The 15,000-nt window shown below is 47.0% G+C and overlaps 2 protein-coding genes across 2 annotated transcripts in view; both read left to right on the top strand.

Annotated features, from left to right (window-relative positions):
- The window catches only part of mcu (mitochondrial calcium uniporter), a 72,594-nt gene extending 70,013 nt beyond the window's left edge, over positions 1-2,581 (top strand). The window contains exon 9 of the mRNA XM_080848459.1: positions 1-2,581. This exon is cut by the window's left edge and continues 1,722 nt beyond it. The gene's annotated coding sequence lies outside the window, so the exon portion shown is untranslated.
- A 6,264-nt stretch (positions 2,582-8,845) lies between these two features.
- The window catches only part of oit3 (oncoprotein induced transcript 3), a gene marked incomplete at its 3' end in the record, with an annotated part of 7,227 nt that continues 1,072 nt past the window's right edge, over positions 8,846-15,000 (top strand). Inside the window, exons 1-6 of the mRNA XM_080848362.1 lie at positions 8,846-9,215; positions 10,400-10,510; positions 10,706-10,828; positions 11,266-11,388; positions 13,123-13,283; positions 13,747-14,171. Of these exons, the coding sequence (XP_080704488.1) occupies positions 8,972-9,215; positions 10,400-10,510; positions 10,706-10,828; positions 11,266-11,388; positions 13,123-13,283; positions 13,747-14,171 (1,187 nt within the window). The 5' untranslated portion in view covers positions 8,846-8,971. The remainder of the gene's footprint in view (positions 9,216-10,399; positions 10,511-10,705; positions 10,829-11,265; positions 11,389-13,122; positions 13,284-13,746; positions 14,172-15,000) is intronic.

Raw genomic sequence — 15,000 nt, 5'->3', positions numbered from 1 at the left:
CCGGTAGAGCGTGCTGGCGGTGTGGTCAATCCAGCGCAGGGATCTAAGCCTCTTCTCCATCCCATGCCAGTGGCCTCGTACGTTAGGAGGCCCAGTGACCTCCTGCCTCCCACCGCTCCTCACCACCTCCTCCGCTCCGTCTCTCTCTCTCCACAGTGCCTCCCAGTGCATGGGCCGCTCGCTCGCATCCTGCTCTGGTCCCCACCCCACACACACACACACACACACACACACACACACACACACACACACACACAGACACACACACACACAGACACTCACACACACCACACTCACACACACCACACTCACACACACCACACTCACACACACCACAATCACACACACACACTCACACACACACACACACACACACACACACACACCACACCACACACAGGCTGACCAGAGCGTAGCTTGGTAGGCAGGGATCCCCCAGCTGTGCTTAGAGTCTGCGACACAGGATGCATTACTGCGGCGGCCTCTCTCTAAGATCTGGGGACAAGCAACTGACAAAACACCGATGGTGATCACACGCGAGGAATCTTCAAATGCCAAGAATTTTTGTGGGAGGATGGAGGGAGACGCATAAAGAAGGGGGAAAGTGTATTATATACTTAAATCGTAGTTTTAGTGTGTTTTCTCGCACACATCCAGGCATGCTGTAGAGCGAGATTGTTGCATCTTTTTAGTCTGTGTGTGTATGTGTGTGTGTGTGTGTGTGTGTGTGTGTGTGTGGGTGTGTGTGTGTGTGTGTGTGTGTGTGTGTGTGTGTGTATGTATGTATGTATGTATGTATGTATGTATGTATGTATGTATGTATGTATGTATGTATGTACGTGCGTGAGTGATGTGTTTGTTGAGGCGGCCGATGTTAGAGGAACAAGACACACGTGACAAATGTCACATAAAGGAAACCATTTCTGGAACCCTGTCAAATAACCATGATGTAATTGTCGTATCTCGAGCATATCCTTATCAAATTGAGTAAGGTTGTTTACATACCATGGCTCAAGCAAGCCCCATTATATATGTTGAGGGGCTCAACAGTAATTTATTACATCCTCTGGCCAAAACCGATTCTGATAGGGCTGAGTTGGCGTTTTTTTAATGTGACATTTTAAAGCTTTATATAGCCCTGAGCCCTCTCCTTCAGAAGGGCACTAAATCCCCAAAATACACATCCAATGGTTGGACTAGTCACATAATTTATACACATGCACACACACGCATCATTCACGCATGCCATCACGCACAAACACACACACACACCCTTCGGATTCCAAGGCAAAGCAGACTGCTTGCATGCACTACTATAGCCCGTATGAATTAGCGGTTGGGGAAGTACAATGTAATTGTAGTCATTAGGACGTGTCCCCCTTGTTTACGCTCTCCCACGGTCCTCAGTGGGCCTGCGCTCTCTGCAGAAGCTTGAAGCCATATCTGTGTTCCGTGTGTGTGTGTCTGTGTGTGCGTCTGGGGTGGGTGTGTCTGTGTGTGCGTCTGGGGTGGGTGTGTCTATGTGTGCGTCTGGGGTGGGTGTGTCTGTGTGCGCGTCTGGGGTGTGTGTGTGTCTGTGTGTGCATCTGGGGTGGGTCTATGTTTAAAAATGTGTCTAGGCCCTGTCTGATGTTAGCGGGAGAGAGGTGAGACAGCCTGTCTGTCTGTTCGTCCCTCTCTCCCTCCGTCTACCTGTCTGCGGAGAGCAGGGTAGGCCAGGTGACTGGTATCCATGGGCAGAGGGAAGCACAATCGAATCACCCAACTCCCCATGGGTCATCACACCCTCCTGGGCACGGCTTTGAGCATCTGTGTGTCTGTGTGTGTGTGTGTGTGTGTGTGTGTGTGTGTGTGTGTGTGTGTGTGTGTGTGTTTGTACACACATGTGATTTCACATGTGTGTGCAGGCATGTTGGCCAGGACTGACGTTCTCACAGCTGACCTTGCCGGGTCGGGTCGACGACCCCAACTGACTTGGTGTTTGACGTGACTGGGGGTCACAGAGGCCCTCTCGGCAGCTGGTAAAAGGAAGCTAGCGAGTGGTTTTATGGAGTTTACATATGTTCTAATGAATTAGGTTTCAGCTAACATCCCTGGTGAGCATGGTCTTGCGGTGTGTGTGGCAAGCCAATATGGAGAGGATATGTGTGAAAGGGCGAGTGTGTGTGTGTGTGTGTGTGTGTGTGTGAAATGAAGTGCAAAATCAATGACCTCATTAATGATCCCTCTTCCGATTGGTCCAGATCAATATCATCATCAATCCATTTTCAACATCTTAACCCTTACCATTAAGGGTCATGAATCTCACTCAGATCGTCCTCTGCGCTCGAACGCACACACACACACACACACACACACACACACAGGTATGGTAAATTAGGGGGCTAAGCTGCTGTCTAGTAGCACCCCTGCGTCCTGTAGAAACCTCTCCACCCAGTTCCACGTCCCTCTCTCGTTTCAGGGCTGTTTTCTTATCACTTTTTTTCTTTGTCATTGGAACATCACTTTCTTTTTTTCCTCCTCTTCTTTTGGTTTTTAAGTTAGTGTTTTGGTCTTTGTTTTCTTGTTTTTGATTTTTTTTTAATAAAAAAAATATATCAAATATAAAGAACTATTCAACGCGGGTGTTGCATGAATGTATGTTTACATGGGGAAATTATATAAAAATTACATTGAGAAAAAAATTACAAAGGCAAAAATTATTTATGAGACACGGACTCTCTGGTCGCTGAGGGCGAGGTTTGGCTGCCGCCCCCCTTCCATGATGCTCGGGTCTGACCTTTGACCCCTCGGGTCACACCCCTTTTTCTCCTCTCCACTGTCCTATCATTTCCTGTGTGTGGACCATGTCCTCTAGGTTTCCCATAATTCCCTTCCATATTCCACTGGTCCCTGCCTTATGTCTACTTCGTATTGCTCTATAAACATTATAGACCACTGTCATGTGACTTGGCAACTCAAGCCAAGCAACTTTTCTACTAAATGACTTTAAGGCACAAATATAGTGCAGCAGATAGCCACCACCTACAGCCGTCTCGATTGGTGTGAAGTGGAGAAAGTGCTGGCAGTCTAAATTGGGCCCTTAAGAGACCCAGTATCCATGTTGTAGTTGAGCCTGCTTGACTTCACATGGTCATTTGTTTTGGTCAGGATGGCCCACGGCCAGACGAGCGGACATGGAAGGCAGGGATAGGCCTGACCTCCCCCTCTGTGCGTGTGAGACTCTGTGTGTGTGTGTGTGTGTGTGTGTGTGTGTGTGTGTGTGTGTGTGTGTGTGTGTGTGTGAGAGAGAGACACAGTGAGTGAGTGTTTAGTGTGTCTGCGTGTGAGAGTGTGTGTGTGCTATGAGCATGTTTCGGGAAGACCTCCTGAGTGCACGATTGCCCCCCCCCCCCCACTTGTTCACCTCCCTCACTGACCTCCCTCCATCCGTCCACCTCTCTTCTGTTTAGTCCTCCAGCAGTCCTTTTGTTTTGGTACCCCCCCCTTCTCTACCAAATCACATGTATTTAGTTTTGGTTGTGTGCATTCTTTTAAATTTTTATATCCTGTTTGTGTGCACTTATGATGAAAGCTGTCACACAAAAAAAGGCAAAGAGTTTTGCAGGATCCTTGATTTAAATAATCAGTTTGTTTTCTTCATTCTACTTCTTAGGTTCTTTCATCTCTTTTGTCCCCCCCCCCCCCCATTGGCATCGGATGCTGTAATGTTGGAAGACTATAAAAATGAAAATGTAAAATCCTGTATCATTTAAGAAATGTGTATAAAAGAGAAATGTAATTCAGTTATCAATAAAATACTTACCCAGTTTTGGAATTCTTGTGTGCGGTCCTGTTTTGTCATTTTTAAATAATGTTTGGCTAGTTTGCTATTGCCTCCGACTTGACCAACGCTTGACCAGCACTACATTGATTTCCTCCCTTCTTTACCATGGGTATCAAATCCAGCTACATCCCCCCTCGAGGCTCATTCTGATCTGCAGACCATAATCTGTTTCTCCAATGGTCCATAATGGAGAAAAAGCTGAATCAGCATGGCTGAGTCGTCATCACGATGATTTACTGATCCTCTGAGATGTGCGTTGGCAGCTGGATGGTCCTACTGAACTCGCTAAGGTACAGATAAAGGTACACTGCAAAAATGCTTTTCTAACCTAGTGTTATTACTCTTATATTGAGATGAAAAAATCTAGTTGGTCTTGTTTCTAGCTAAATTGTACTTACCTAGTGCTTTCTTGGTAAGGTTATTTTTGCCTATTTCAAGCAAATATGACTTATTTTAAGAAATTTTGGCTGCCAGTGCGTTAAGCAAATTTGGCTTGTTAAGATTTCTTAAATAAGTCATATTTGCTTGAAATAGGCAAAAATAACCTTACCAAGAAAGCACTAGGTAAGTACAATTTAGCTAGAAACAAGACCAACTAGATTTTTTTCATCTCAATATAAGAGTAATAACACTAGGTTAGAAAAGCATTTTTGCAGTGTAGGTAAACAACTAGACAGCTACAGTCAGGTCTGAGTACGAGTCTGAACAATGTGTGGTAAAGGACGGTGTGAAGTGGTCCACTCTCACAAGCAGGGCCTGCCCAATGTGTTAGTGTCCCCAGGGTAGCCTTCTCAGTGATGAGATGAAATGTTATGCGATTCATCAGATAAGAGATTCTCATGCTAAACTGGAGCCGAGAGGGTCAGCCATTTCATTACGCGAGCCTCTGCATTACACCATCTTGATCTGTTAAAGGAGTAATGAAAGTTTTAGATGTGCACATTCTCTTTAGGAGGTGGTGATGATCAGAGAAGCGGATGCACAATTCAATCAGAGCTGTGCAGACTCAAAATGTTCCTTGAAATGGGGAGGGAGTGTGGGAGAATAAAAGTTTGTGATGAAATACTCAGGTCTTTTAACCTTGCTTAATCAAAAATAATTGAATTATATTTTCCATATGCATTATTTTATTTACATTATCTGTGTACAGGCACTTATTTCACCGTCGGTAACACATGAAGTAACCGTCGGTAACACATGATGCTTGTGGAATAGTTTGGGCTCTCATGTTTACAGCACAGGGATGAGAACACGCCATCCTTGACCTGATCATCTGGTTGTCCTTGGCCTCCGCTCCTTCCTGCCATTGCTGGATATCCTCCATAGATAGGCCTGTCTGCGCTCTATGGCTGGGAATGACTGGGAGAAGGAACAACCCGGTGTTACTGAGCCACCGACTGCTATAACAATGAGAGTCCATCTGTCAGTGTTCACAGTGAATGTAAATACAAGCAATACAATACAATCCCATAACTGGCCATTCTGGTCTACTGCCTTATCAAAAGCCAAACATCTAAAATACTTCTACGTGAGCTCCTGTCTCAGTTCATCAAACTTTCTTACCTGGAGAGACGAAGTGACTGGACAGGCAGTGCACTGCGGGCGGTTGGGTGTGAGAGTGTATGTGTGAGGATGCGTGTGTGTAGGAGTGTGTGTGTGTGAGTGGACCTCATCATACAGGTGAGGAGCGTCAGCCAGGACCCAGGATCAGTGAAGGTGCTGTTAGTCCTCGGCCCCAGAGAAGGAACATCTTGATTAAACCATTGGATCTTCAGATGGAGAGAGAGAGAGAGAGAGAGAGAGAGAGAGAGAGAGAGATGGTTCGCCTGGGCAGGAGAGTAATCGTGTAAGAGGTCTGACATGTTCCAGTTCATTTCTTTTAATGACCTCCATTGATTAAAGAAGCCATTCATTGAATTAAAAGGCAGGGGAAGAGGAGAGGAAAGCTGACTGCATGAGGCTCAGATCAGGCACCATCCCAACTGAACACTCAATACCCTCAAGGCTTCTTTTTTTTTGTTTTAGCAACTTTACTTCATGTGGGAACTGGATAGTGTGACATGGGGAACTCCTTGCTTGTGTACAGCTATTCTTCAACAAAGTGTTCATTATGTCTCCTCCTTTAATAGGTCTTGCACTCTTTCAGGTACTGCGATAGAAAGACCGGTGGAACTGTTCCTGATTAGGCCTTTGTGTCTGTTCTGCACGGCTGAGATATGAAGACAAAAACATGAATAACGACAGGAAGGAAGAATGGAGATCCAATGGAAGAGTGTATCAGAGGGGGTGACAACAGAAGAATGAGCTCAAACTGATTCTTTTTTTTCTGAGGTTATCAGGTGCTTACAGCGAGGCGGGGCTGATGGAAGAGAAGTGAGGAGCGTGAAGAGAGGCTGTGGGTTTGAAGAGAGGCTGAGGGTTTTAAGGTTTGAAGAGAGGCTGTGGGTTTTAAAGTTTAAAGAGAGGCTGTGGGTTTAAAGGTTTGAAGAGAGGCTGTGGTTTTAAAGAGAGGCTGTGTGTTTTAAGGGTTGAAGAGAGGCTCTAGTTTTAAAGGTTTGAAGAGAGGCTGTGGGTTTTAAGGTTTGAAGAGAGGCTGTAGTTTTAAAGGTTTGAAGAGAGGCTGTGGTTTTAAAGAGAGGCTGTGGGTTTTAAGGTTTGAAGAGAGGCTGTAGTTTTAAAGGTTTGAAGAGAGGCTGTGGTTTTAAAGGTTTGAAGAGAGGCTGTGGGTTTTAAGGTTTGAAGAGAGGCTGTAGTTTAAAGGTTTGAAGAGAGGCTGTGGTTTTAAAGGTTTGAAGAGAGGCTGTGGGTTTAAAGGTTTGAAGAGAGGCTGTGGGTTTAAAGGGTTTTATTTAAAAGGAATACAAAGACAATGGTCAGGAAAGCTTAGATTTAATCACAACGAAAATGCTTCCAGCAAACTCAAGTTGATTTCGTAAGTGCCTGTTTGTTGGTGTAGGTCGTTTTAAAGCACTCAAGGGAAGAACTAAGCACCTGAATGTTTTACTGTTTTGCCTTGTATACCTTTCTCAGTTTTAAGGTACAATTTTGAGGGCTGATTTTTGACATGATGATGATGATGACATGAGTCCTAGTCTGTGTAGTCTGTCTTCGACAGTGTATTTAGCCCATGTTAAACATAATGAAATGATAAGTGTGGGCACTTGATGAAAGACGCCCCTGGAACAATGGAAGGATGGTCCTGTCACGGGCCGGAGAGGGTGTGTGTGAGTGTGTGTCCTCACACAGAGATGAGGGGACAAGGTCAAGGTGAGGCAGATGTCCTGTTCGGCACCCAAGACCCACAAACAGGCCGATCCCAGTCCAAAATGTCCCACGATAAGGTGTCCCTTTGTTTTAAAAAAAAAAGAAAAGGATTCCGCTGCCTTTTGGTTATCAGAACTGAAGGAGACACAGACTGTCCTCTCAGAAAGACTTACGCAGGAGAGCTGAGGGAGTTACAGGCTGATGTTCAGTATCTTGTATCTGACACACTAAAAGACAAGTGGATTTGTGCTACACAGTTTTCTTCTGCCATCCAACATCATGATTCTTTTTATATCCGTCCTCCTCCAGAATGCCCTGTTCACTGACGCCAGGGGTAAGTACAGTCTCTGCTTCTGCTTGAGTTGGCTACATTAAGCTCAATACACTTATCCAAGGTTATGCACTGCACATGACTTCTATATAAACTAAACAAATTGAAAGTATGCCTCGTACCAAATCGTAACTCCACAAAAAAAAAGCAAACACACATATCTGATCCATCAACTGATCCACCACTGATCTGGACTATTCCAAACAACTAAGAGTATGAACAGTCTTCCTTGCTATCAATGTGTCTCCCTAGTTTACTTTTGTAATATCTAAAACGTTAAAGCTATCTCTGCCCTCTCTGTGGAGATCATTAGAGCAGAGGATATGGAATACAGAACCAACAAACCAAGATATGTCATCATCTGCTGCAAACAAATCTTCATAAACCAAGAAGCCACGCTTATAGCTACATAGGTCCGAGGGTTCCTACATAGCTTTAGGACTTTAATGACACCATCCAAAATAAAATAGCCCCCCCCCCCCCCCAGTGGCGTTTCATTACAATGCAATCCTACTGCGTTCTTTCTGGAATGAACCGTTGTGTGTTTCTCTTAGACTAATACTCCCAAAGAGGTCCAGGCGTATAAACTTGATTTAGAGAGGGCTCTCTTGACTGAAGCGAAATGAAACCGCAAATCACTTTAGGAAGGATACTTCTTTGGACGTCTCAGGCCTCGTAACGATGTTGTGCTCAGCTGGATATCAGAACTGATTGCTGAACCACACTGAGCGAATTCTGTCAGCAGTAGTCAGGCTGGATTTTGGAAAAGTGTTTTCTCTGTAGCTGTTTAGCATGGCTGCGTTTGTGTCAAAACTAGACGGTTCCTGTAACGTGTCGCTGCTTCACGGCGGGAGTGATTACTGGGTCCCAACTGTTTTCCCGCTGACGCAGGTGAATCCGCCGCTCTCCCGCCGTAGGGTCATTCATCATGTCCAAGCGTCCTCCAGCTCTGTCCACTCTGGCTTCATTTGGCCTCTTAATTAGTTTCTCCAGACAGGTAGAGTGAGATTAGAAAGGGAGCGTATTGATTATGGCACTGTTGTGGGTTTTCTCCTTCAATTGAATTTCTTTCCCTGAAATCTCCTCAGCTGCAAACTTCAGGGAATCTCATCTGACTTGACAGTTCTTTTTTTTTAAAAGAATCCTTCGTCAAAGCCAAGGCCCATTTAGTACACAATGTAATGTCAGGCTAACTATAACGATTACTACCAAACCGACTTTCCTATAGATGTATTTGACAAGCTACAATGCAGTTAACAGTTAAAATGGATTTTTATAGTGGCATCTCACTTAATTGTATCCACCCCCCCTTATTGTCTTGTTGTCTCAGTACTTGTACCCTGTGCAATGACAACAAAGTTGAATCTAATCTAATCTAATCTAAAAAATTGAATGTTTGCGTGTGCTTGTCCTGCTCAGTCTTAGATCCCTGCTCTGCCTATATCAGTCTAAATGAGCCCTGGCGCAACACCGATTACCATGTCAACAACTCGAGAGGCGTGCCCCTGTGCGACCGCCACGTATCCGGAGAGTGGTACCGTTTCACGGGCATGGCCGGGGACGCCATGCCCACGTTCTGCATCGAAGAGAACCACTGCGGCACCCACGCCCCCATCTGGCTGAACGGCAGCCACCCGCAGCTCCACGAGGGCATCATCAGCCTGCCAGCCTGTGCCAGCTTCAATGACCACTGCTGCCACTGGACTGCCAACGTGGATGTCAAGGCCTGCCCAGGGGGATACTACGTGTACCGCCTGCCGCGTCCCTCCGTCTGCTTCCATGTCTACTGTGGACGTGAGTCAGCAGAGTTTGTCTGTCTGTCTCTCAGTCTGTCTGTCGCTCTCTCCACCTTTGAGGCGGCAGAGTTTCGCTGTCTGTCTGATTGTCAACCTTTTAGTTCGCAGTTTCTGTCTGTCTTCTTGTCTGTCTGTGTCTGTCTGTCTCTCTCTCAGTCTGTCTGTCTCTCTATCCACCTTTGAGGCGCCAGAGTTTCGCTGTTCTGTCTGTCTGTTTGTCCAGCACCTTTTAGTTCGCAGTTTCTGTCTGTCTGCTTGTCTGTCTGTCTCTTCCCTTCAAGATCTGTTGTCATCTGGCATGAAGGCAGAGCTGCGTCCCAGCTGTTGTACTCGTTTCAGTGGAGAAACGTGGAGATCAGAAGGCTGGAGTCTCATGAGTCTCCCATGAGTGAACGCTCAGTGTTGCAACAGCTTGCTGCACAAATGAAAGTGAATGAATGAGGACTCTTCAAACCCTCTTAATCATTCAAGCTTCCTGCTCAAGTGTCTATCCTTTGACTTTGTGCAAGATTAAAAATTAAGTTTTTCTCAATAGTGTCCTCTCATTTGCATTCTGCTCAGTAGTATAGGGAGGAGGCTGAAGGGGAGAGAAGGAAAGAAGGAAAGAAGGAAAGAAGGAGAAGAGAATCAGGAGAAAACAGATCATACAAGTCATACACGTATCGGAGGATAGAACATATTACCTATGTACATGATATATATACATGAGTCCACAGAAGAGGGAGGAAGCTATCCAGTGATATATTCTAGCCTTCCAGTGATATATTCTAGCCTTCCAGTGATATATTCTAGCCTTCCAGTGATATATTCTAGCCTTCCAGTGATATATTCTAGCTTTCCAGTGATATATTCTAGTCTTCCAGTGATATATTCTAGTCTTCCAGTGATAAATTGTAGTCTTCCAGTGATATATTCTAGTCTGTCTGTTACTGAAGTCCTCCACTTCTTTTGGTCTGTGTATAGATGTTTTCCCCCCAGTTTGGTTGAAATACAGCAAAGCAGTGTTTCTTAGTCTACTTTATGTGAGTGTGTGTGTTCGTGTATGTGTGTGTGTGTGCGTGTGTGTGTGTGTTCGTGTGTGTGTGTGTGTGTTCGTGTGTGTGTGTGTGTGTGTGTTCGTGTGTTCGTGTGTGTGTGTGTGTGTGTGTGTGTGTGTGTGTGTGTGTGTCTGTTTGCCTTCAGACTTCTATGACATCTGTGATGAGGTGGAATGCACGGGGCCCCACTGTGGAGAACCTGAGTGTCGCTGTGGCAACGGAACTGTCCTTGGGCTTGACGACCAGACCTGCCTCGGTGAGAGAGCAGCCACAGATCCACACACACACACACACACACACACACACACACACACACTCACCTGACCGTCCTCGTGAGAAAACAGCCACAGATCCACACACACACACACACACACACACACACACACACACACACACAGCCACCACAGCATCTCTTTATCTCTCTCTCTCTCTCTCTTTTGTTGTCTCCCAGATGTGAATGAGTGTGAGAAAGGGAATGGGGGCTGTGCTGAGGTGTGTGTGAACACCAAGGGCTCCCGCCGCTGTGAGTGTCAGCCAGGACGTGTGCTGGAGGCTGACGGGCACACCTGCAAAGGTGAGACTGACAAACCCACCTGCTTCAAGAGTCATTTGATGGAATAAAAGTCTTCCAGTATGGTTACATATCACAACCACTTTACTAAGGCTACTTTTGAATTGCTCCTTTCATCATCAACCTTGGCATGTTGTGGGGAGAAGCTCATCATCTCACTCGTGTTTCCTTCCTGAGCAGAGATCAAGAAGCTCATCATCTCACTCGTGTGTGTGTGTGTATGTGTGTGTGTGTGTGTGTGTGTGTGTGTGTGTCTTCCCTCCTGAGCAGAGATCTAGAAGCTCATAATTTCTCACTCGTGTGTGTGTGTCTTCCCTCCTGAGCAGAGATTGAGAAGCTCATCATTCTCACTCGTATTTCTCACTCATGTGTGTGTGTGTGTGTGTGTGTGTGTGTGTGTGTGTGTGTGTGTGTGTGTGTGTGTCTTCCCTCCTGAGCAGAGATCGAAGGCTGCCACAGTGGGAATGGAGGCTGCAGCCACGGATGCTCTGGGCCACAGGACTCCTACTACTGCCACTGCCCACGAGGACTGGTGTTGTCCCAGGACAAACGCACCTGCCAGGGTGTGTGTGTGTGTGTGTGTGTGTGTGCGTGTGTCTGTCTGTTTTTGTGTGTGTATGTGTGTGTGTGTGTGTGTGTGTGTGTGTTTGTGTGTGTGTGTGTGTGTGTGTGTGTGTGTGTGTGTGTGTGTGTGTGTGTGTGTGTGTGTGTGTGTGTGTGTGTGCGTGCGTGCGTGCGTGCGTGCGTGCGTGCGTGCGTGCGTGCGTGCGTGCGTGCGTGCGTGCGTGCGTGCGTGCGTGCGTGCGTGCGTGCGTGCGTGCGTGTGTGCTTGTTGGTAGGTTTGGTGTGTTAATATACAGTATTAAGTAACTGTATATACAGTACCCTCCAGAATTATTGGCACCCATGTTGACCTAAAATGCCTGTATCAATAGTTAGGTCAATCATTAAGAAATTTTTAACTATTATGAACCAGCCTGGAAGAGGACATAAGGCTGTTTTGTCAGCAGCCACACTAAGTAAGATGATGAGAGAAGTAAGACCGCATTTTCAGAATGACAGAGTTTGGCAGCATCTTGGCATTATGGACTCCAGGAAGTGGCAGGTGATTTTTAAATAGAACTCGGTCATGGTTGGATCTTCCAGCAGACCCAAAGCACACATCAAAATCCCCTCAAAACGGGTTAAATGAACACAAAAACCCCTCAAAACGGGTTAAATGAACACAAAATCTAGCTTTTCCATCCCAGTCCCCTGACCTAAATCCAGTTGAAAACCTGTGGGTTGAGCTCAGGAAGAGAGTGCCCAAGAGAAGACCCAGGACCTGGAGAGACTCTGCATTAAGGAATAGTCAAACACCCCTTCCTCTGTGTTATCAGGTCTGATGAGACAGTCCAACAGAAGACTCAGTGCTGTTCTGTTGGCAATAGAGGGCGGCACTAAACACTTCATCAGGGGGTGCCAATATAAGTCATGTTAGAGTAAAGACATTTGGTAAACAGGAAGAGGAATTTATATCAGCCTTCTCCACTCATATTTACTAAGGGTGCCAGTCATTCTAGAGAGCACTGTGTACAGTATGCATCAGCATGTGTGCCAGATGGCACCTTAGTGTGTAAATGGTATGCCTGGTGTTTTTGGAAACGACAACTTTTTCAACTAATGTCATACCTGATGTTTCACTTTTAAATTGTCCGTATGTATTTAACAGGCCCTTTCAAAATGCTGGTCTTAAAAATGGTCTTAACCTGTGTGTGGGAGGGTAACTCTATACACTGCACCCTGTATAGCACACACAGCTGCACACTCACTAGTCTGCATCCTCCTTCAGTGCCTGTGCAATACACACAGCTGCACACTCACTAGTCTGCATCCTCCTTCAGTGCCTGTGCAATACACACAGCTGCACACTCATTAGTCCGCCTCCTCCTCACACCGCTGCACACTCACTAGTCTGCCTCCTCATCCAGTGCCTGTGCGGTACACACAGCTGCACACTCACTAGTCTGCACACTATATAGGACACACAGCTGCACACTCACTAGTCTGCCTCCTCCTCACACAGCTGCACACTCACTAGTCTGCACACTGTATAGGACACACAGCTGCACACTCACTAGTCTGCACACTTTTTAGGACACACAGATGCACACTCGCTAGTCTGCACACTGTATAGGACACACAGCTGCACACTCACTAGTCTGCACCCTGTATAGGACACAGAACTGCACACTCACTAGTCTGCACACTGTATAGGACACACAGCTGCACACTCACTAGTCTGCCTCCTCCTCCAGTGCCTGTGCAGTGTGGCTCCTCCTCCATCGAGGTGTCTGTGCCCAAGGAGCTGGTGGGAGGCCTGGAGCTCTTCCTGGCCAACTCCTCGTGCCAGGGCGTCTCCAACGGCACCCACATCAACCTCAACTTCAGCCTGAGGACCTGTGGGACTGTGGTGGAGGTGAGGGGGGGCTCTCATTGGAACTAGAGTTTGGCTATGTTTCACCATGCAAGACTATGAGTACTATGTTTCACCATGCAGGAATATGACAATGATGCAAAGGGAATTGAGCACTGGCATTAGATTTGATCTATTCCAATTGTCACATTGTGAGTAGAAAAGAGAGTGTGAAAGAGAACAAGTCTCTGTGTCCTGACGTGTGCCCTTCCTGTGCCCCTGTGTCCTGACGTGTGCCCTTCCTGTACCCCCCTGTGCCCTGACGTGTCCCCTTCCTGTGTCCTGACGTGTGCCCTTCCTGTGTCCTGACGTGTCCCCTTCCTGTGTCCTGACGTGTCCCCTTCCTGTGTCCTGACGTGTGCCTTTCCTGTGTCCTGACGTGTGCCCTACCTGTGCCCCTGTGTCCTGGCGTGTCTCCTTCCTGTGCCCCTGTTTCCTGACGTGTCCCCCATCTGTGTGTCTGCAGGTGGTCGACGACAAGATCGTGGGCACCAACCTGGTGACCGGGCTCCCCGTGTCCCAGGGTCCCGGGAGCAGCGGCGGCGGAGAGCTCATAATCCGCACCAGCAAGCTCCTGCTGCCCGTCACCTGCGAGTTCCCGCGCCAGTACGAGGTGTCCGATGGCTACCTGCCAAACCTGCCGGGCTCGGCGCTGGAGCTGGCGGGCCACAGCGAGGGCCTCTTCCCCTTCCGGCTGGAGCTGTTCAAGAACGCCGAGTTCTCTGAGCCGTACCGCACGCCCCCGCAGCTCCACCTGCGCGACTGGCTCTACTTCGGCGTGGAGCCCAAGGGCGAGAGGGTGGACGGTCTGGCGGCGCTGGTGGAGAGCTGCTTCGCCACGCCCGGCCCCAAAGCAGACCAGACAGTCAAGTACTACCTTATCAAGGACGGGTGAGGAGGGGAACGGGTGGAGGAAATGAACAATAGCAGAAAGAAAAAAGAAAAGCAAATATTCACATCTCACAACATGAGCAGCTGATGCACATCTCACAACATCAGTAGCTGATGCACATCTCACAACATGGGCAGCTGATGCACATCTCACAACATGAGTAGCTGATGCACATCTCACAACATGGGCAGCTGATGCACATCTCACAACATGAACATGAGCAGCTGATGCACATCTCACAACATGAACATTAGCAGCTGATGCACATCTCACAATATGAACAGCTGATGCACATCTCACAACATCAGTAGCTGATGCACATCTCACAACATGGGCAGCTGATGCACATCTCACAACATGAGTAGCTGATGCACATCTCACAACATGAGCAGCTGATGCACATCTCACAACATGAACATTAGCAGCTGATGCACATCTCACAATATGAACAGCTGATGCACATCTCACAACATGAGCATATGCACATCTCACAACATGAGTAGCTGATGCACATCTCACAACATGGGCAGCACATCTGATGCTGTACTGAATTCCAACCGCCTCTGAAGGTCATGGTTTCCTGTAGCTCAATGTTAGCAATATTAATGATCTGGGCTCAGCTCAGAATACTGAGCAATACTGATGTAATGTTTCATCATCTCTTCACTGTCTGTCATGTAAGAGTGGGACATTCCTACACTGAACCTCATTCCCCATTGTATGGTTATATTTCACCCATGGATAATAGTCATAGTTCACAAACTGAACAGTATAATAGTTATATTTCACAAGCTGTTAACTGTGGAACACAATCAGTTTCCCATGCCT

The sequence above is a fragment of the Sprattus sprattus genome, assembly GCF_963457725.1.
Source record: "Sprattus sprattus genome assembly, chromosome: 12".
NCBI classification, from domain to species: domain Eukaryota; kingdom Metazoa; phylum Chordata; class Actinopteri; order Clupeiformes; family Clupeidae; genus Sprattus; species Sprattus sprattus.
The sequence above is the reverse complement of the archived record's forward strand: the minus strand, read 5'-3'. Positions and strand labels throughout refer to the sequence as shown.